This window comes from Chiloscyllium plagiosum, unplaced genomic scaffold, assembly GCF_037043375.1.
Source record: "Chiloscyllium plagiosum isolate Xiang-an unplaced genomic scaffold, Cpla_swu_hap1 HiC_scaffold_7, whole genome shotgun sequence".
In the NCBI taxonomy this organism is placed as follows: Eukaryota; Metazoa; Chordata; class Chondrichthyes; order Orectolobiformes; family Hemiscylliidae; genus Chiloscyllium; species Chiloscyllium plagiosum.
Window position 1 is genome coordinate 31796025 of NW_028270145.1, and position 21103 is coordinate 31817127.

At 51.7% G+C, this 21103-nt stretch overlaps 1 protein-coding gene across 5 annotated transcripts in view; it reads left to right on the forward strand.

Moving 5' to 3' along the window:
- The window catches only part of LOC122551435 (fibronectin-like), a 96461-nt gene that overhangs the window by 63933 nt on the left and 11425 nt on the right, over positions 1–21103 (forward strand). For 2 of the 5 annotated variants that reach the window (XM_043693335.2, XM_043693337.2), the window contains 12 exons: positions 1703–1867; positions 2747–2902; positions 3152–3265; positions 4479–4748; positions 7798–7985; positions 9982–10069; positions 11829–12005; positions 13522–13611; positions 15101–15280; positions 16653–16742; positions 19167–19516; positions 20504–20642. In XM_043693335.2, coding sequence (XP_043549270.1) covers positions 1703–1867; positions 2747–2902; positions 3152–3265; positions 4479–4748; positions 7798–7985; positions 9982–10069; positions 11829–12005; positions 13522–13611; positions 15101–15280; positions 16653–16742; positions 19167–19516; positions 20504–20642 — 2007 coding nt within the window. Of the gene's footprint in view, positions 1–1702; positions 1868–2746; positions 2903–3151; positions 3266–4478; positions 4749–7797; positions 7986–9981; positions 10070–11828; positions 12006–13521; positions 13612–15100; positions 15281–16652; positions 16743–19025; positions 19517–20503; positions 20643–21103 lie in introns of all 5 variants that reach the window. The other 3 variants (XM_043693336.2, XM_043693338.2, XM_087988886.1) reach the window with 2 other exon arrangements.

Genomic DNA, 21103 nt, shown 5'->3' on the forward strand with positions numbered 1-21103 from the left:
CAGAAATGGGCAGTTCAGCCCAACTCATCCATGCCGACCAGGTTTCCCACATCAAACTATTCCTATTTACACTTGGCCCTTATCTCTGTAAACCTTTCTTATACCTGTTTTTGTCAGATGTCTTTTGTATGTTGTCACTGTACTAGCTTCCACCGTTTCCTCTAGCAGTTCATTCCACATAAAAGTTGCCCCTTACATCCCTGTTAAATCTTTGCCCTCTCACCTTAAGCCTCTGCCCCCTAGTTTTGGACTCCCCCACCACAGGGAAAAGACCTTGTGTATTTACCCTATCCACGTCCCTCATAATTTTCTAAACCGTTATTAGGTCACCCCTCAGCCTCTGATGCTGCTGGGAATAAAGAGGCTTTCCTGCCTTCCCTTATAATTCAATCCGTCCAGTCTTGGTAACAAGCTTGTAAATCATTATTGCATCCTTTCCAGTTTAATAAGATCCTTCCTATGACAGGGCGACCAGAATTATACACTGTACTCCAAATGTGGTGTTACCAATGTCCTGTTCAGCCATAACGGGACATCCCAACTGCTGTTCTCAATGCTCTGACCGATGAAGGCAAGCGTGCTAAATGCTAAATAGTTGGCTTATGACAGGTCAGAGGTTGGAAGGTTAGAGAGTCAGTTGGAATGCAGTTCTGAGTTAACGACTGGGCAGATACGGACAGCATCAGTTTCCGCTGGTTGGGCGAGATTTAGGATGCGGGGTGCCAAGCTGAAAATTCTGGGGAGTGCCGCTGGGCTTTGTAGCAATCCAGAATGATCCGCAGCCCTTGGAAAAGGATAGCAGCACAGCACAGGCTCTCACAAACTGTGATTCATCGAAGGCTGAGATATCAGGCCTGTGCCCTCAAGGACACTTTTGGAATACTGCGTTCAATTCTGGCTTCCCTCCTATAGGGAGGATGTTGTGAAAGCTGAAAGGGTTCAGGGGAGATAGTCAAGGGCATTACCAACATTGGAGGGTTTGAGCTATTGAGGGAGAGGTCGAACAGGCTGGGGCTGTTTTTTTTCCTGGAGCGTTGGAGGCTGAGGACTGAGCTTGTGGAGTTTTATAAAATCCTGAGGGGCACGGATAGGGTAACGAGGCAATGACGTTTCCCCAGGGTAGGGGAGTCCAAAACGAGAGGGAATAGGTTTTAGGTGAGAGCAGGAAGATTTAAAAGGGACTCAAGGGGCAACTTTTTCACGCAGAGGGTGGTGCATGTACGGAATGAGCTGCCAGAGGAAGTGGTGGGAGCTGGTACAATTACAACATTTAAAAGACATCTGAATGGGTATATGAATAGGAAGGGTTTAGAGGAATAAGGGCTGGCAAATGGGACGAGATTAATTTAGGATATCTGGTCGGCATGGACGAGTTGGACTGAAGGATCTGTTTCCCTGCTGTACATCTCTATGACAGATCGCCAAGGGTCTGACTGCTGCTAAAACGGTAAGAAGGAGGGTGTTTTGGGAAAAGATTGAGAAGCATCATTGCAGGATCCATTGGAGAGAGGGTGGGAACGAAGAGCCCTCTCTCCAATGCAGAAGAAGAACTCGGGCCTAGCTGTTAAGGATCTGTGTCGATGCAGTACACACATTCCTCCCGACCCACTGGGCCGTGATAGAGCTACCATGCAGGTCCTCTTCCTGTTAACGCATAATTTTCCTGTTAACTCACCTCCCTACTCCTCTCCTTCTGCTACAGGAGGCCACGGACAAGTGAAAGAGGTGATCATACCGGGGTCTGAATCCACTGCTACCATCGACGGCCTGCGCCCGGGCACTGAGTACACGGTGACCGTCTATGCCGTAACTGGCCGTGGAGACAGTCCGGCGACCAGCAAGCCAGTTGTGGGCTCTGAGAAGACAGGTGAGCATGGTGTGAGAGGTCAGAGGTGGCGAAGGTGTGAGCCGTCGGCCATTTTGGGCTCGTGCCATGTCTGGGGTTTGAGAAATTTCAAGATAGAGAGAGAAAGTGGCCAGCTCAGTTTACTGCGCCACTCTGTGAAGGGCTAACCAACCCCTGCTCTCTTCCCACCCCCACCCCCGCCAACCGGCTGTAATTGTTTTCTCTTGGAAGTATTTCCTCAATTCCCTGAAATGGCTCCTGAAAATCTGGTCCCTTCAGGGCAAGGCATTCCAGTCTCTGAAGAAACTGGGGTGTGTGTAAAATCAAACGAAAAACCCACGGAGTTTGTAAACTTACCATCTCTTCGCCTGCTCTTGTCAACCGTTTTAAATGAGTACGTTCTTGTGACAGAATCATACACAGTGCATTATGTGGGTAATACGTTTCTTAAGCCTGGTAACTGGTTGGATTCAGTGACACCCAGACTGGAGGGTCGCCTGACTGGAGATTCCAACTAGGGACCAACCTCCAGGAAGAATAGCCTCCCATTCTGGTTTCCAAAGAGGGTGCGCCATAAGGGGTGTCAATGCTGGGGTTGTGGAGGGGAGGTCTCTGTAAGGGACAGAAAACTCACTGTGATGGTCGGGGACAGAGGGTGCAGATCTTGGTGTGCGTGGGACTTGCCATGGGAGGTGGGGAGCCTCCATTGTTTGGGGCCACGGATGGTCTTACTGAGGCTGGGGGGAAGGCAAAGGTTTTGTCTCTTCGGGGCAGACAGGACGGGGTGAATGTGCTTTGTAGGCCTTCTCTGATTTGAAGTTTACAGCTCCACCATTTTCATTGCCCTCTCCCCTCACCATCTCCCACACTCTCTCTCTTTCTCCACCCCTCCCCTTCTAGAGATTGACACGCCGACTTCGTTGAAGGTGAAGGAAGTGCATGACAACAGTCTGACCATCAGCTGGAAGCCTCCTGTCGCCCCGGTGACCGGTTACAAGGTCACCAGTGTCCCGAAGGATGGCGTCGGCCCAGTGATAACTCGCAGCGTCCCGGCAGGTCAGTCTCCAGCGATGCCCATCTGCTGCAGGTCCTGAGCTAATGGCTCAGTCAGTAATCAGTAACTGCCACTCACCCATAGGGACCTTGTACTGAAAGGTGACTCGTTTGCTCCCACCAGTGTTCAGTTTGACCCTGGTGTTAGCCTGTCCTTTGGAAGAGGAGAGCAAAGAGTTGGCGCGAGGGTTGGGGTTGGCTTGTGTTCAGTCAGTGTCATTGTTGACGTCTTTGTGTTATCTCTCTCTGCAGGTCAGACTCAGCTAACCATCGAGGGCCTCATGCCAACAGTGGAGTATATGGTCAGTGTATACGCCCTGGGAAAACATGGAGAGAGTGCCCCGCTCACCGAAACAGCAGCCACCAGTACGTGTTTCTCATGGTGTGGACAATGGCAGCCCTGCGCTGTGACCAAACTCCCTGTCCGTTGCCCGGGACACACTCGAACCACTCTAGTTTGAGAAGAGCACGGGTGTGGTGAGGGATTTTTGTTAGTTCAAAGCCACTGGAAGGCTTCAGGGCCTACCCAGCGGTTGCCAAGTCAACTTAGTAGGTGTCTTGAGGGCTAATCACACGTCAGTAAACAACATCACTAGGATTGAGGCCTACTCAGGCTTTGGCAGACTTTTTTTTTTGACAGGCTCGTACTTCCTTTGACCTTGTGCAGCCTTGACGTGATTTAAATGGCCGCGATGGAATTTGTGTTGGAAGGGTTAACCCTCAGGCTGCCAGCAAGGAGCCACACCCAGGGAGAAAATGGGCTTGCGGTGTTGAAACACGGCCTGATCTTTGACATTGCGGCCCCGTTGCTTGCTGGTATTGACATTGGCCTGGCTGGCTCTTCCTGAATTGTTGACCAACAGTTGTAGGAGCCTGGTCCTCAATTGTTTGAGTCTTTCGGTTGGGAAGGAAGCCCAGTTATGACAGCCCATTAGTTCAATTTCCAAGAGAGTTAGTGCATAATTGTAGGAGAGTGAATCCTTTGCTGATTGCTTTGTTTGGATGAAGTCTTGTCCCTTAGTGCCGCTGTTGTCTCCCTGACCTCTATCTGATCCCACTGCCTACTGTTCGAGTGGAATGGAAAACGAACAGTTTCGCTTTCCATCGATTGGCTGGAGCTGCATGGAGCGCAGTGAGCCGTGTATCGCCTCCCGATATCGGAATGCCTCACTGTGTGGAGTTGCCACATTCGTTGGTCTTTCAAAGCTGTGGGACCAATAGATGTGCCAACTGGCAATGCGCCTGCGTGTTCTGAAGTAAAACACTTAACGCTTTGCAAAGACTGGTTGGGGGGGGGGGGTGGTGATGGGGTTTAGTAGGGGGAGTGTGGGAACGGTTTCAGTGGAGCACCGATCACGATTGCCAAGACCCAACCTCTCAGGCCTTTTGGCTCGTGTGCCACTGAACTGCCCCTTTCAGAACCCGATCAGCCGGTGCCATGTCAAACCGTTCCCAAGCACCCCGGGGACTGGAAGCAGCCTCTCTGGAGGAGATGCTTAACCTTCTTTTTGCTCTCTGTGTCGTCGTCCTCGTCGTTGTCTCTATATGTTGCTCCACCCCTCCTGCCCCGCCTTGGCAGCCATCGACCGACCCAAGGAGCTAACCTTCACAGATGTTGACGTGGACTCGATCGGCTTGGCGTGGGAGAGCCCCGAGGGTCAGGTCACGGCCTACAGAGTGATCTACTCCAGTCCTGAGGATGGGGTCCGTGAGCTGCTGCCCAGCCCTAACCCCGAGGACGATACCGCCGAGCTGGTCGGCCTGAGGCCTGGCACCGAGTACACGGTGCAGGTGTATGCCTTGTATGACAACCAAGAGAGCATTCCTCTGACAGGCACCCAGACCACAGGTAAGTGATTCCTCCCCCATCTCCCTTTCTGACCGACCAAACAGTCAGGAGACTACTGGCACCCACCATGTCACAACTGGAGACCATACAGCTGTAAGTGTTTGGCTTTGTACACACACCTGGAGCTATCCTGTCACGTGCTCGGTGCGCTTTGCTCAGTTAACCATCCTGCCACGACCAGGAGGCTTCGCCGTCGTTTCTGGTTTCTTTCAGCTGTTATTTCTACATTCCTGTTGCATAGAAATAGCTTCTGCCTTGCTGTTTGTAGAAGCCGCCTGAAGGGGCCCCTTTGTTCTTAAAAGGCTTCACTGCTTGCTCACTTTTTTGTTCAAGTTGGAGTGGTTTCGTTTGCGTGTTTGCAGAGGGTGTGTTGGTCTTAACTCGAGGAGCTTTGACCCCTCTGCCCATTACCTGGTTTGATCCAAAGACTTGACTTTCTAAGATACCTCAGGAACCAGTTACAAGTGTCAGCCATGGGGCTGGGGAGATTGTGGCTCTAATGGGGCGTAATGTCACTGGGCTAGTTATCCTTACACCCAGAGTAATGATCTAGGGATATGGAGCAACACAGTGGCTCAGTGGTTAGCACTGCTGCCTCACAGTGCCAGGGACCTGGGTTTGATTCCAGCCTCGAGTGACTGTCTGAGTGGAGTTTGCACATTCTCCCCATGTCTGCCTGGGTTCCTCCCACAGTCCAAAGGTGAGCAGGTTAGGTCCTTGATTGACCGTGAGTTAATGGAGGACCATGGGAATATGGCGAGAGGGTACTGAGTGCGGGTGGGAGGGTCGGTGTGGACTCGATGGGCTGAATGGCCTGATCTCACACAGTCGGGATTCTATGGCAGCTGGTGATGGAATGTAAAGTCAGTTAATTATTCTGGATTGAAAAACCAGCCTTGGTGAAGGTGACTGAAATTTTTTCCAAATTGTTGTCAGGACCCAACTGGTTCACCAATGCCCTTCAGGGAAGGACATCCACCATCCTTATCTGGTCTGGCCCGACATGTAACTCCAAAGTGGTTGACTTACAGATGTCCTCTGAAAAGGCCCAGGAAGCCCCTCGGTTCCAGGGCAATTAGAGTTGGGCAAAAAAACGGCTGCCTTTTCCAGTTTCCATGGAAGTCTGCCAATATTGGGCCAGGGCAGCAGATTTACTTCCTTAAAGGAGCATTTGTTAATGCAATTAGGATTTTAGCAGCAATCCCAACAGTATATACTCCCTCCTCCCCATTCCAGTCCCAAGTCCCAACTTCTCAAAATGTTCCTCGAGGTGATGTTTGAACTGCCAGACTCTGAATCGTTTTCCCAGGCCTTTGTACATGGGCCCTGTATAACGGGGATGAATACCTCACTCACTCTGTCACTCACTCTTGTCATTCTCTCTCACTCGCTCTCTATCTCTCATTCACTATCTAACATTCAATATCTCTCACTATCACTCACTATCTCTCACTATCACTCACTATCTAACATTCAGTAACTGTCACTATCTCTCACTCGCCATCTCTCACTTGCCATCTCTCACTATCACTCACTCTTACTGTCACTTACTCATTATCTTTCTCACTCACGATAGTCACTACCTCTTACTCACTATCTCTCACTCATTATCACTATCACTCACTATCTCTGAGTCACTATCACTCATTCATTCTCTCACTCACTCGTTCACTCACTCACTATCTCTCACTCACTATCTCTCACTCACTATCTCTCACTCACTATCTCTCACTCTCTATCACTCACTCACTCACTAACTCTCACTATCTCTCACCCATTATCTCTCACTCACTATCACTCATTCACTATCTCTCACTCACTATCACTCATTCACTCTCACTCAGTATCTCTCACTCAGTATCTCTCACTCAGTATCTCTCACTCAGTATCTCTCACTATCACTCTCTCTCACTATCACTCTCTCTCACTATCACTCTCTCACTATCACTCTCTCACTATCACTCTCTCTCTCACTCTCTCACTCTCACTCTCTCACTCTCTCACTCTCTCACTCTCACTCTCACTCTCTCTCACTCACTCACTCTCACTCAGTATCTCTCACTCAGTATCTCTCACCCATTATCTCTCACCCATTATCTCTCACCCATTATCTCTCACCCATTATCTCTCACCCACTATCTCTCACCCACTATCTCTCACCCACTATCTCTCACCCACTATCTCTCACCCACTATCACTCACCCACTATCTCTCTCTCGCTCCCAAAAGCCTTGTCTCTGTTCACTAGCCCATGACCGATGTGTAAAGGGCTTATGCAGAGAGGGTGGGTGACTGCTGCTCACAACACCACACGGGGAATCCAATAACCCTCATTGGCTCCACCCTCATTACCCACGAAGCTCCACCTCCTAGTTGTTCCCTGGAACTAGGCTGGGGTGCAGTCCTCCTGGGGGTGGCGTGGGGCTCAGCTGGCCTGTGACTGTGAGTCAGGAGGGAGTGGGATTGAACACACAGGTGACACTTGGGCTAACTGAAGGAATGCTACACTGTTGGGTGTGCAAGCTTTAAACCAAGATCTCATAGAATCCCTACAGTGCGGAAGCAGGCTATTCGGCCCATTGAGTCCACACTGACTGAACAGCATCCCACCTGGACCCATGCTCCTACCCTATCCCTGTAACCCTGTGTGTCTGACCTAGTCTGCACATCCCTGGACTGTGGGAGGAAACCAGAGCACCCGGAGGAAACCCACACAGACACTGGGGAGAATCTGTCGGCCCTCTCAATTTGAGATCCCATTTCACTGCTTCAAAGATGGAGCAGATATCCTAAATGTCCTGACTGTCCATGATCCCTCAGTCAACATCACAAAAGTCGATCCTTTGGACTTGCTTTGTTTGATTTGTGGGAGCGTGCTGTGTACAAATTGGCTGCAGATATATCACACTTCAGCAGAGCTTCATGGGCTGGCAGTCACTATTTTTTGAGGCTTGGAGGTGGAGGGGATCCTTCTACGTTAGTCTAAGGCCCCATGTAAATGCAAACCCTCTTTCCTCTGTTCAGTCAGTTTCCTCTCGTTGCCTTGCAGCCATTCCACCTCCGACCAACCTGGAATTTGTTCAAGTGACTCCGACGAGCATGACCATCGCCTGGCACGCGCCTGATGCTGATGTGACCCGTTACCGGGTGGTGGTGAAACCCAGGGAGAAAGCAGGGCCTAGTAAGGAGCTGACTCTCGGCCCAGATAACACCAGCGCCACCGTTTCTGGACTCATGGTGAGCGTACTTCCTCCAGTATGGGCACTTCCCCATCTCGACAAGCAGCACTTTCCCTTAAAACTAATTTTCTTTGCGTGATACCCTTTTGTGAGGCACCTTACTGAATGATGCCTAAAAGCCCAGTACCTGTACACTGTTTTACCTTGTTCCCTTTGATCCGTCTCATCCTCAGACAGGATTTCCCTTTCCGAGATCCGTGATGACCCAGCCCTATCGTATTATGGAAATGTGCCTGACAGCATGTCCCCTGTTAAGAGACGCTTCCACTTTCACGACTGCAGGCTAACTATTTTTACAGTTCTGTCCTTTTTTGAGTGTAACGTTTGCTCCTGAGAGAACTCTGAAAGGTTTAAACGAATTCAGGCATCATAACTGCTGCCACCTTGAGTCAATCTGGTCCAAGCCATTGTCAGCTCTTGTTCCCGTTCATTTCTCCATAGTCCCTCTGGAATACACACCAGTATGTCTGGAATATTTTACCAGGCCTGTAGGGTAAATTGATGCAAATTATTTGATCATTGTTTCTTCTGGCTGTGCCTCTGATGACTCCATCTTGACTTTGGTTAATCATGTCCTTCTAATGCACCGCTAGAAGCTTCTACGCGTTTTTATGTCTCTTGCTATTGGCTGTCTTAATCCTGTTCTCCGTTCCACCCTCCTGTTCTCCGTTCCACCCTCCTGTTCTCCGTTCCACTCTCCCATTCTCCATTCCACTCTCCCATTCTCCGTTCCACTCTCCCATTCTCCGTTCCACTCTCCCGTTCTCCGTTCCACCATCCTGTTCTCCGTTCCACCATCCTGTTCTCCGTTCCACCATCCTGTTCTCCGTTCCACCATCCTGTTCTCTGTTCCACCATCCTGTTCTCCGTTCCACTCTCCTGTTCTCCGTTCCACCCTCCCGTTCTCCGTTCCACCCTCCCGTTCTCCGTTCCACCCTCCCGTTCTCCGTTCCACCCTCCCGTTCTCCGTTCCACCCTCCCGTTCTCAGTTCCTTTGCTGAAGGCAAATCATCTGAAATTTCGGCTGTTTTGGACCAGATTATAAGCATCTTCCTTTCGTGCCATATTTAAAGTAGAATTCTTTATGTGAGGATTGTTATTCCTTAAAGGAACATATAATTGCGAGAAAATATAAATTGATTCTTAAATATTTGTCCTGATCAGTGGGGTCAGTATGGTCACATAGGGCTATGGTAAATTCATCTTTATTTGTCCTGAAAGATTCACATGCATAGTGGAATCCGGAATGTTCTGTCCAGTACTCTGCTGTGCATCAGTTGATAAACTTGGAAGACTGATAGATATCCTTCTTCAGTACACTGCCTGTATATGGCTTTAGTCAACTGCCTTAATATCTCTTTCTTGCGACATTCCTCTGAAAGTACACTAGGATTTTTTTAAATATTGGTAGTATTTGATATAAATGCAAGTTGCCTTCATTGTATTGATCAGTCGATTCCAACCAACGCTGGAGCTAAAATACTGATCAGCCATCATATGGGGCAGATGGGGCGCAGTTAGTGAATGGCTTGTTCTTGCTTTTAATGTCTCAAAAATTTAAGGAATAGAAATACTAGACTGACCACCCAGAAGGAAATGGCTGACCTCATGAAATGACTATAAGGAACTGGTTTGATGGGGTTGGCGTTTGACCTCTGGGTGTGACTGTCCAAAGCTTAGGGGTCACAAATCTAAGATGGCCACCAATGCATCTGACAAGGAAGTTGGGAGAAACTCCACAGGGTGTGACAAAAGGGAAAAGGAGTACTCTCCACCACTGAGTATTGGTTGAGGTGAATTGTGTGGGTTCATTTAGGCGCGGGAGGGAGACAGGATTCATAAAATCTGTTGTGGTGGGGGTTGGGGGGGATTATGTTGCGGATGATTTTCAGATGACATGGAGGACAGCAACCAGTACAGACCAGTTCGGCTGGATGGACTGTTCCAATGCTGTAGATTCTGTGTAATGTTTCTGCAAATCTTTCTTCAATCAGGTCGCAACCAAGTACAATATCTTTGTGTACGCCATCAAGGATGCCTTGACCAGCCAGCCTTTGCAAGGCATCAAAGCAACACTGGATGGTGAGTATCTTGCCAGCTGCCCATTTCCAGAGGCACCTCCACACTGACAGTCATATGAACTCCTTGAAAGACGCCTTATTTCCACCCCTGTCATAGTCATACAGCACATAAACAGATCCTTTGGTCCAACCAGTCCATGCCGACCATAATCTCAAACTAAACTAGTCCCACCTGCCTGCGTTTGGCCAATGTCCCTCCAAACATTTCCTGTTCATGCATTTATCCAAATGTCTTTTAAATGTTGTAACTGTGCCCGCATCCACCACTTCATTCCACACACAAATCACTCTCTCTGTAAAACAAAGGTGCCCCTTCTGTCTTTTTCAAATCTTTCTCCTCTCACCTTAAAAATTTGCCCCCTAGTCATGAAATCCCATCTGACGGGGAAATAACAAACAGCCATTCACCTTTTCTATGCCCCTCATGTTTCTATAAACCTCAATAAGGTGGCCCTCAGCTGCCTCCTGCTCCAGAGAAAAAAAAGGTCCCAGCCTCTTCTTACAACGCAAACCCTCAATGCATGGCAACAGTGTGCCTCCCATAGGTATCCTTGGGTCATCTCTGGATTTTTATTATTACAATCCCTGACCCAAGTTGGTCTCCCTCTCTTGCACCCTCTATGAATTTTCTGCTCTCCCAGAACTCTCATCCTCCTTTGCTCACTGGCACCCTGGGCAGTTTATGATGTACCCCAGTGCATGTGGATGTATGAAGATGAGACGCTGTGCATGCTGGAGATCTAAAATAGGAGTAGAACATGCCGGAGAAGCTCACCTGCACACACGTCAGTGTCTGTGAGACAAGAGTCAACGTTCTGAATCCTGTAACACTGTTGTCCTGAAGCATTGATATCACACTGTAGATAGCTGCTGAGATTCTTAGCAGCTCATATTTGCTGACTGACCTATTACAGGCTGTCAGTTTGGTGACACAGCCTTTTTGAAAATCTTGTGCTCTTTTGAAATTCCTCCCCCCCCCCCCCACCCCTCCCTCCCTCTCTCTCTATCTCTCTCTCAACAGTCAGTGACAATTCCGTCCCTTCAAGTCTCACCGATCTCCTTCCTTCGCCCTCACCACACGCTCGGCTCTCTGGAGCCCAAGTTTCGGAAATCCCAGTCTCCCTCTGTACTCTGTCTGAGGCTCTGGTTAAATCTCTTGCTCTTGATCGACTTGCCAGTCCTGACGTAAGAGTCATAGAGATGTGCAGCACGAAACAGACCCTTCGGTCCAACCTGTCCATGCCGACCAGATAGCCCAACCCAATCTAGTCCCATTTGGCAGCACCCGGCCCATATCCCTCTAAACCCTTCCTATTCATATACCCATCAAGGCCTATTAAATATTGTAAGTACCAGCCTCCAGCCTTTCCTCTGGCAGCTCATTCCATACACGCACCACCCTCTGTGTGAAAACATTGCCATACTTAGGTCTCTTTTAAATCTTACCGTTCTCACCCTAAACCTATGCCCTCTAGTTTTCAAGCCCCCCACCCTGGGGAAAAGACTTTGGCTACTCACCCCATCCGTGCCTCCTCATGACGTCTGTAAGGTCATTTCATGGTGATGCTTGGAGCTTGTGGGGGGGGGGGGGGGAGGGACGGGGAGGTGTGGTGGTGTAGGGTGGGCAGGAGTGCGAGGTGTTGGTGGAAGGATGGTATGTGAGGTGCCTTGGGGCAACTCGGGAGGAATCTACTCAACGTGACAGGCTCCGTCGCGCCACGGCCTCTTGTTGTTGTTGTAACGGTGCTGTTCTCTGCCAGACGTCGGCTCGCCCCGGAAGATCCAAGTCAGTGGGGTGACGGAGACCAGCATCACCCTGCAGTGGCGCATCAAGGCCAGGACTGTGTCTGGCTTCCAGATCGATGCCGTCCCCACCGGCCAGCAGAGCCCAGTGCAGAGGACTGTGGGGCCCAACCAGCGCTCCTACACCATCACAGGTAAACCTTGGAGACTTCCCCAATCTGCACCTCCCACAACCAGCATGTCCGCCTTGCTGCTGTCCTTTGGACCCACTCCATCAGCCATGGTGTGGAGGTGCCAGTGTTGGACTGGGATGGACAAAGTTAAAACTCACACAACACCAGGTTATAGTCCAACAGGAAGCACTAGGTTTCGGAGCGCTGCTCCTTCATCAGATGGTTGTGGAGGATCAGCGCTGTGAAAGTTAGTCTTCCAAATAAACCTGTTGGACTATAACCTGGTGGTGTGTGAATTTTAACTTTCTTACTCATTACCCACATTGCTGTCTCTTGATTGTAGAATGGATGCAGCGCGCAGAAGAAGGCCATTCGGCTCATCTGTGTTAGGCCTAGGTGAACGGTCACAGTGGGCCCCTGGCTGTCTCCTGCCTCACCCCCGTAGCCCTGCAGTAAATTCCCATCCCCAACCCCCCCGCACCCCGGGAAGCATATTTCATTCGATTCCCCATTTCAGCTTTCACCTACCAAAGTCTCAGTTCACCATGTTTGGAAATAAAATGCTCACCCACCTGATTGTTCTGGAGTCTTGACATCCTCCCCCTCACACCCCCCCAGTGGAACCACCCTCCCCCTCACACACCCCCAGTGGAACCACCCTCCCCCTCACAACCCCCCCGGTGGAACCGCTCTCCCCCTCACACCCTCAGTGGAACCACCCCCCCCCCCCTCACATCCCCAGTGGAATCACCCCCCCCCCCCCCCCCAACACCCCCAGTGTAACCACCCTCCCCCTCACAACCCCCCCGGTGGAACCGCTCTCCCCCTCACACCCTCAGTGGAACCACCTCACACCTCCAGTGGAACCACCCTCCCCGTCACACCCCCCAGTGGAACCGCTCTCCCCCTCACACCCCCAGTGGAATCACCCTCCCCCTCACCCCCCCCAGTGGAATCACCCTCCCCCTCACACCCCCAGTGGAATCACCCTCTCCCTCACATCCCCAGTGGAACCACCCTCTCCCTCACACCCCCCGTGGAACCACCCTCTCCCTCACACCCCCAGTGGAACAACCCTCCCCCCTCACACCCCCCAGTGGAATCACCCTCCCCCCCCCCCCACACCCATACCCCCAGTGGAACCAGTTGTTTGCTGTTATCGGAGCCTCGAACACCTTTTATTGACTCTTTGTTTAACCCCACTCCTCCCCCAAGGAGAGTTGTCAAAATCCCAAAGGAACTATGGTCTCTGGGCACTGGATATCGTTCTGGCATTTTGGCCTTGACCTACCTTGCTGAAATGTTGAGGCGGGTGAGAGGGCTGGTGTCAAAGATGGCTGCAGTATGCCAACTGAGGCCTGGCCAAGGGCCTAACCACTGTTTGGTTGCAAACTCCCTGCTTCCTGAATCTCACCGGGCTGCTCCCGCCTTGTCTTCAGAGAAACGTTGTGTTCTATTGTTCCTCTGGTGACATCGCACATTTTCCCCTCCGATTTGATGCTGATGTTTTCTTTTTTTCCCCTCTCTCCTTTCACAGGCCTCCAGCCTGGCACTGAGTACAGCATTAACATCTACACACTGAGTGGCGACTCTCGCAGTCCCCCCTCCACAGTCATCGCTCGGACTGGTAAGCATCCTTCCTTACATTATATCGAGACTGCCGGTTCATAAAGTGCCGATTAAAACAAATTAATTCCAACCAGTTTACGCCACTGACAGAACTGTGTGTTAGAGATCACCACAGATGAAGGTGGGATAAACTTAATTTATGATCAGAAAGGTTTCACACTTGGGAAAGCACCTATCCCGATGGGACATCATGGATCAGCTCCCTGATTTCTTAAGTAGGGTGGCCCGTTTTGATTTCCGTCCCCTCCTGATCTGGGCGCTGGGACTATGTGCGGTGTCTCATCAGCCCTGGGATTGGGTTGTCTAAATGTGGGACTCCAGACAAGGGGGGGGTTGCGCGATGGTTAGTTTCTGGGCACCACTGTGAGGTAGCACTGTAGGCCGCAGCGTGACAAGGCGATGTCTAGCTATCGGCAGCAGCACGGGAGGTTGTTCTGTTCTTTGGGGAGATTGAGCTTATTTTGTGAGGCATTTGCTGGAATACCTGCGTGAGTAGGAGGGAGGGAGGACACCAGGGGACAGGAGCCTTCCACCTCCCTGTCCTGCCCCTACCTGCCCCCAACAAGCCCACATGATTCACTTTACCGATGACTGCCCCCTACTTGCCGAGGTTGATCAGTGAATAACTAATGGTATTACCATCACTGAATCCCCCACGACCAACATCCTGGGGATTACTGTCGACCCGAAACCCAACTGGATTTGCCACATAAACACTGGCCACAATGCCACATCAGAGGCTAGGAATACTGCGGAGATAGCACCTTCTGACTCCTCAAAGCCTGTCCATCATCTACAAGGCTAAAGTCAGGAGTGTGATGGAATGCTCCCCACTTGCCTGGATGGGTATAGCTCCAATAACACTCAAGAAGCTTGACAAAGCATCCACGACAAAGCAGCCCACTTGATTGATACCACATCCACAGCCATCCACTCCCTCCACCACCGACACTGGGTAGCAGCAGTGTGTACTATCTACAAGATGTACTGCAGAAATTCACCAAAGATCCTCAGACAGCACCTTCCAAACCCACAATCCACTTCCATCCAGAAGGACAAGGGCAGCTGATACACCACCACCTTCAAATTGCCCTCTTAGCATCCTGACTTGAAAATATATCACAGTTCCTTCACTGTTGCCAGGTCAAACTCCTGGTATCCTGTGGGTCATCCCACAGCAGGTGGGCTGCAGCAGTTCAAGAAGGCAGCTGACCACCACCTTCTCAAGGGCAGCTAGGGACTGGTCCAGACATTGTCCTCCATGTCTCATGGGAAACCAGCAACCTTGAAGGATTTGAGTACCACTTGGGGGCGTCGGAGTGGGACCTCAGCAGTCAGGATTGGACAGCTGTCATGTACAATGAGCTGTCTGGGCAGTGGGTCAGGAAAGTAGTTGGTTTCTTCGAACCACTTGGGAGTAGTAGTTCAACCTCTCACACTCTCTCTCTCTCCCTCTCTCTTTCTGCTCTCCCCACCCACCCACCCAGCCATCGACTCTCCATCCAACCTGCGGTTCATCTCCACCACTGCCGACAGCATCGTGTTCACATGGCAGCAGCCACGCGCCCACATCACCGGCTACATCGTCACCTACCACGCCAAGGGGCGGCCCTCGGTGGAGCTCCGCCCACGGCCACCCGCCAACTCCAACGAAGCGATGATCACAGGTAAGTGCAGTCACCACCTCCCCCCTCCTCCCTCGGCCACCAGCACCTCCCGGTATGGCTGGCTGGGGTTTGCTCGCCATCTCCCCTGTGTCAGCCTGTGCAGGCATGATGGGCCAAGTGGCCTCATTCTGTGCTCTGGCTCTGTTCTTCACGGAATATGGGCAGAATTGGCTAGGTTAGCATTAATTGCCCACCCCCTTGGGGTGGCCCGGTGGCTCAGTGGTTAGCACTGCTACCTGTCAGTGCCAGGGGCCTGGGTTCAATTCCAGCCTTGGGCGGCCGTCTGTGTGGAGTCTGCACATTCTCCCCGTGTCTGTGTGGGTTTCCTCTGGGTGCTCCGGTTTCCTCCCACAATCCAAAGATGCGCAGGTTAGGTGAATTTGCCATGCTAAATTGCTCCATAGTGTTCAGGGATGTGTAGGCTAGATGCATTAGTCAGGGGTTAATCTGGGATAAAAGGGTAGGGGAATAGGTCTGAGTGCATTACTCTTCGGAGGGTCGATGTGGATGTTTTGGGCCGAAGGGCCTGTTTCCACACTGCAGGGATTCTGTAGTTGCCCAGAGGGTGTTTTGAGAGTCAGCCACGTTTGGGGCCATATGTAGACCAGATGAGGTAAGGATGGCAGACTTAAATGCCCTTTAAAGTGCATTCATGAACCAGAAGGTTTTTCCAATAATGGTTGTCATTAGATTCTTAATTTCAGGTTTCTAATGAATTCAAATTCCACCACTTGCTGTGGTGGGATTTGAACCCAGCTCCCTAAGGATTAGCTGGGTCTCTGGATTAATAGTCCAGTGGTAATACCGCCAGGCTATTGCCTCCCCTCATTATCTTGTGAAGTTGAATGATCGATCTCAGTCAGTAACCATGACAGAAGGGTGTGAGTTCACGTTCCAGACCAACATTCCCATGCATTGTTGAGAGTGCAGCCTTTTGGTGAAGTCAGCAAGCTAACTGGGTTTAAAATTGGGCTGGACTTAAAAAGATCCCAATGTGCAATATTGCCGGGAAACTTCTACTGGGAAAAGCTTTGGAAAAGAGTCCTGCACCTGTCCATGTGCAGTGTGTAGTGTCCCTGCCTGTGAGCCAGCAGCTGCCTGTTGGGACTCCCACTATGGGACTTGCTGGTTACAGAAGGTGTGTTCGTAATGTGACCAGACAGATTGAACAGCAGGCGTACACCTTTCTGATATCTGGAATGGCGTGCAGTCTGAGCGAGGGAGGTTCCGGGTCAGATATACTCAATAGGCAGCAGCGCCATTGGAAACTGTATCTGCCCCACTGCCCCCAGGTGCAGGGAAGGGAGAGGGAGCAATGTTCTCGGTTCGAAAGAAAATATAAACGGTTGAGTGTTCTTCCTCCCCCACACAGGGCTGCGGCCTGGAACTGAGTACACCATCAACATCAGAGCTATTCAGAATTCTCTGCAGAGTGAGCCACTGAGTGGGAAGAAAGTCACAGGTAAGTGCTCTTGACAACTTTGAGAGGGAGGCTTGAGGTCCAGGCAGCGCCTTTGTGGTTGAAGACGGTCAAACCGCATCTGACTCCAGCCTGCTAGGGTGAGAGGCTGTTGGAGGCCCACCCCAAATTAGCAGGAGGCCCCTCAATCACTCTGGAATTCCCTTGCCATCACTGAGGGCAGGGTTACGCAGGGACTTGCATTGCCAGCTGCAGAACAGAGTGGACGTTGGGAAGCTGTTTCCATTGGCAGGAGAGACTAGGAGCCGAGGACCCAGCCTTAGGGTAAAGGGAAGACCTTTTAGAATGGAGATAAGGAGAAACTTCTTCAGCCAGAGAGTGGTGAGTCTATGGAATTCACTGCCACATGAGGCTGTGGAGGCCAGTCATTGACTTTATTGAAAACAGAGATAGATTGCAGAGAGAAAGCGGGAAAGTGGGATCCCATCAGCCATGATTAAATGGCAGAGCAGACTCGATGGGCTGAATAGCCTATGGTCTGCAAGACATGTCCCTGCTGGAGGCTTCCTCTCCGAGATTGGAGCCAGCTGAGGAGTTCAGCTCGTACGCCAACGTGAAGCAGAAGGTCAGAGAAAGAGCCAGCAACGTGCCACTCTGCCCGTGCCACCTCCAATCTGCCCACTGGTAACTAACATCTGAAATGGTTCAAATTTCAAATGAGAAATTGTGGTTTTGAGTGAGTACTGACACCGTCCAGTGGCTACCAGCTCATTTCAGTGTTGGGGCTAAAATTCAATCAGCTATTTATTGGGTCGGAGAGATTTGGGGATAGCATGGGAAAATGGAGATGGTATAGAAGACCAGCCAGGATCATGGTGAGTGCTGAAGGAAGACTGCAGGGACCTCCTGGTCAATTCCTCCTTTCCCCTGTGCCTTTCTCTGCAGTAGGTACAGTCCTGCCCTCTCAGCTTCATAGCTTCCTGAACAGTGACTCAGTTCACAAGGGGAACAGGGAGGTCAGGACAGAACAATTCACACCTCAATCATCCACTCCCCTTACACACACACACACACACACACACGCACACACACACCGACACAGACACACACACACCTACACACACACACCTACACCCCCACACTCACCCCCACACACACCCCCACACACACACCCCTACACACACACACACACACACCTACACGCACAAACACACAGACACACACACACACCTATACACACACACACCTACACCCCCACACTCACCCACACCCCCACACTCACCCCCACACTCACCCCCACACTCACCCCCACACTCACCCCCACACACACACCCCACACACACCCCCCACACACACCCCCACACATACCCCCATACACACCCCTACACACACCCCTACACACACACACACACGTCCATTGAAGGTGCAGTGCCCCGTACCTCCCAAGAAACATGCCCGACCTTTGAACTGAGCTGCGAGTGAATTGATTGAATAGTCACTTTTAAAAAGGGTGTTTGATAAACGCTTAGAACAGGAAATATTTTTAGGGTCGAAGGAAAAAAGGGCAAGGCAGTAGGGCCTCCCAAAGAAGCTTTTGCGAAGAGGCAGCAGAGAGTTGAGTGGACTCTGCTTGTCGTGTGAATATAAATAAATTGGAAGATCCATTCAAATGATGTTAGTCCATGACACGTTTTATCCAGTGTGGCCGGGGGCCTGACGTGTTTAGTAAAATGGCCAGGAATATGTGTTTTGAGTGTGCAATCGTGGCTTTGAATGTTGCACTAACTTTGTATTGACAGTGTCCAGCTACCAGCTGATTGAAGTACTGGGGCAAAAACTCGATTTTATCTGTTTGTTAGGGCAGGAGGGATTTGGGAATAGCGTGGGAATGTTTGAGAGAGTGTGTCTGTTTGCGTGCCTGTGTGTGTGTGTGTGTTCAAACTCTATCTGGATTTTGTTCTTGCTGTGAGGATCAGTATGTGTGCACACACGCTGGGCCCCGGCGTAGCATCACTGCGCTGCTAAGCCTCCCGAATCCTCTGGCTTCTGTGCTCACGCTGTGGCCAGATCTCTGCCGCTTTGTAGCGAGACCCGTGTCCTTGCCCTCCCAGCATTCGCTTCGGTCAATGCCTAGCTTTCATGAAGACCCCTCCCTCCACTGGGGTCAGGATGCTTCTGCATTGGGTAGAGATGCATGCTGCGTGTTCAGAGGGGAGCCATCGGGGGCGCCCAGTGATTTCTACAGCTCACTATCCCCTGGCCGGGCCGCAGCCAGCAACAGCTTCTCATTAACCTTTAACCCGCCGTTGCTCTTCTGCTTTCAAGCCCCCCTCCCGCAGCTTGCCACGCTCTCGCCATCTGTCAGCCACGAGCAGCCCGAGTACCTGGACGTTCCCTCGGTCTTCGAGCAATCCGAGTTGTCCTCAGAGACCAGGTATGACGAGGGCCGTGGTGTGCCGATTGCAGGGCCGGATGACAGGGGCCAGAGGCCACTGGTCGACAGAGACGGCAAGGACGGCCAGCCCGATGACCAGTCCTCGCAGCCGCGGCCTTCGAGACCAGTCAGGCCAGAGGACGACAGGAAGAGGACCACCGAGGGTCCCCACAGCCAGCGCCCCATCTTCCCCATCCACTCACACGGGGTGGAGGAGATGGAGGTCGATCTGCCCAATGGGCACGGCGGCCAACCTGACACCCAGGCGCCCGGCCAAGAGACGCGACAGCCCAAGACCATCGTCTCCTGGCAACCCAGCACCATCGCCTTGGAGTACCTGGTCACGTGCTACCCTGTGGGACAGAAGGAGAACGCTTTCCAGGTAAGTTACCTCACCCTCTCCCAGTCATGCAGTGCACCAGTCAGCTTCTCGAGAATGGGTTGCCAGTTCTTCCAACATCGTCCCGCCCCTCCCCAGTCTCTTTCCCCCCCCACCCCCCCCCACACACACATTGGAGGTGGCAGAGGGTGGGAAGCTGGATGTTTGAGGGGGAAGAAACCCATTCAACCAGAATTGGCAACCCATCTCCCAGATGCCATGGCTGCTCCTTGACCCAGTGCGGCCAGTGTTCCTCTGAATGGGTAGGATTCTGAGACAAACCCCCCAGTTTTGTCATGGGGTTACCTGGCACTTGGGCAGCCACTCTGCCACCTCCCAGGAGTCAGCTCCGGCTGAGGGCTGAAAGCTGTTGCTGTCCTTCCTCTCCACACGTGCCCATGCCAGTGTGCTATCCCCTTCATTGTGAGGGTGAGGGGTTAGCCTAGTTTGCAGTTCACTTACAGAGAGAGAGAGGGTATCCTGTGGGCAACGATAAAGCACCTCAACCAGGCAAGGACGGCCCTGGTTGAAATGGGTTTCTCTGGGTTCCCACTCCCCTTTACAGACCACTTACGCTTGGATTTACAACGGAACAGAATGCAGCGGATCAACCCTGGAATGGCTGGAGGGGGCTGTCCTGCCCGGAATGGTGGGTACTCAGAGGTGGGGTTTGCCCAGGGTGGGGGGAGTAAGGGATATAGTGGAACCATGGCTTCCGTGCCCAAGTCTTGAGTCACTTCCCTCCCCGAGATGAACAGGCCTCACCCGAGACTGAGGTGCCAGGGCCGACACAAGGCCAGGACCACAGGGTAGGCTGAAAGAGGACCCTCGCTCGCTTGAAAATCATTCATTCGTTTCCCCCCCACCCCCAGTTCCCACACAGCATCTCCACCGCAACCCAAAACAGAGCGATAAGTTGTGTTCTCGGGGAAATAACGAGGGCATCGTCTGAATTCACCACCTTTTTTTATATTTAACTCTGCCACGCAGCTTCGGGTTCCGGGCACCTCCACATACGCCGTGCTGCCCAACCTGGTGTTAGGGACACGATACAACATCCTGGTCGAGGCTCTGGATGGGCAAGGGAAGCACAAGGTCCTGGAGGACATCATCACAGTCGGACATACCTGTAAGTAGCGCTGGTGTGCCCCACCCCTGGGAGTAAGCCTTTGAGTGGGCGGCGATGACCCACTTAGGGGATTGACGCTCGGGGGGGAGTTCACTGGAGTTAATGATGCCATCAACATCAACTTGCTCCCCACTGGGCCTATCCACTCCTCTCCCTCAATCAACACCCCGCCCCAACCCACATTGCCTCAAATTGTAAATCCCTGCCCCGTTGATCACGCACCATTGTTCAGGCCGAAGGAGGCCAAGGAGCTCCTCTGCTGCCCCCTCCAGGGCCTTTGTAGTGCTGCGGTTCTTTGCCAGTGCCTGCGGTGGGCAGAACTATCCAAGGGCTGTCTGGTGAGTGTGCTGTTCCCTTTGGCAAAAGGCTTTGGAGGAAGGAGTGAGCAGAGGACAAATATATCGAGAAACCCCATGACAGGAGGGACGTTTGATCAATCACCGACCAGCGGCTGTCCATAA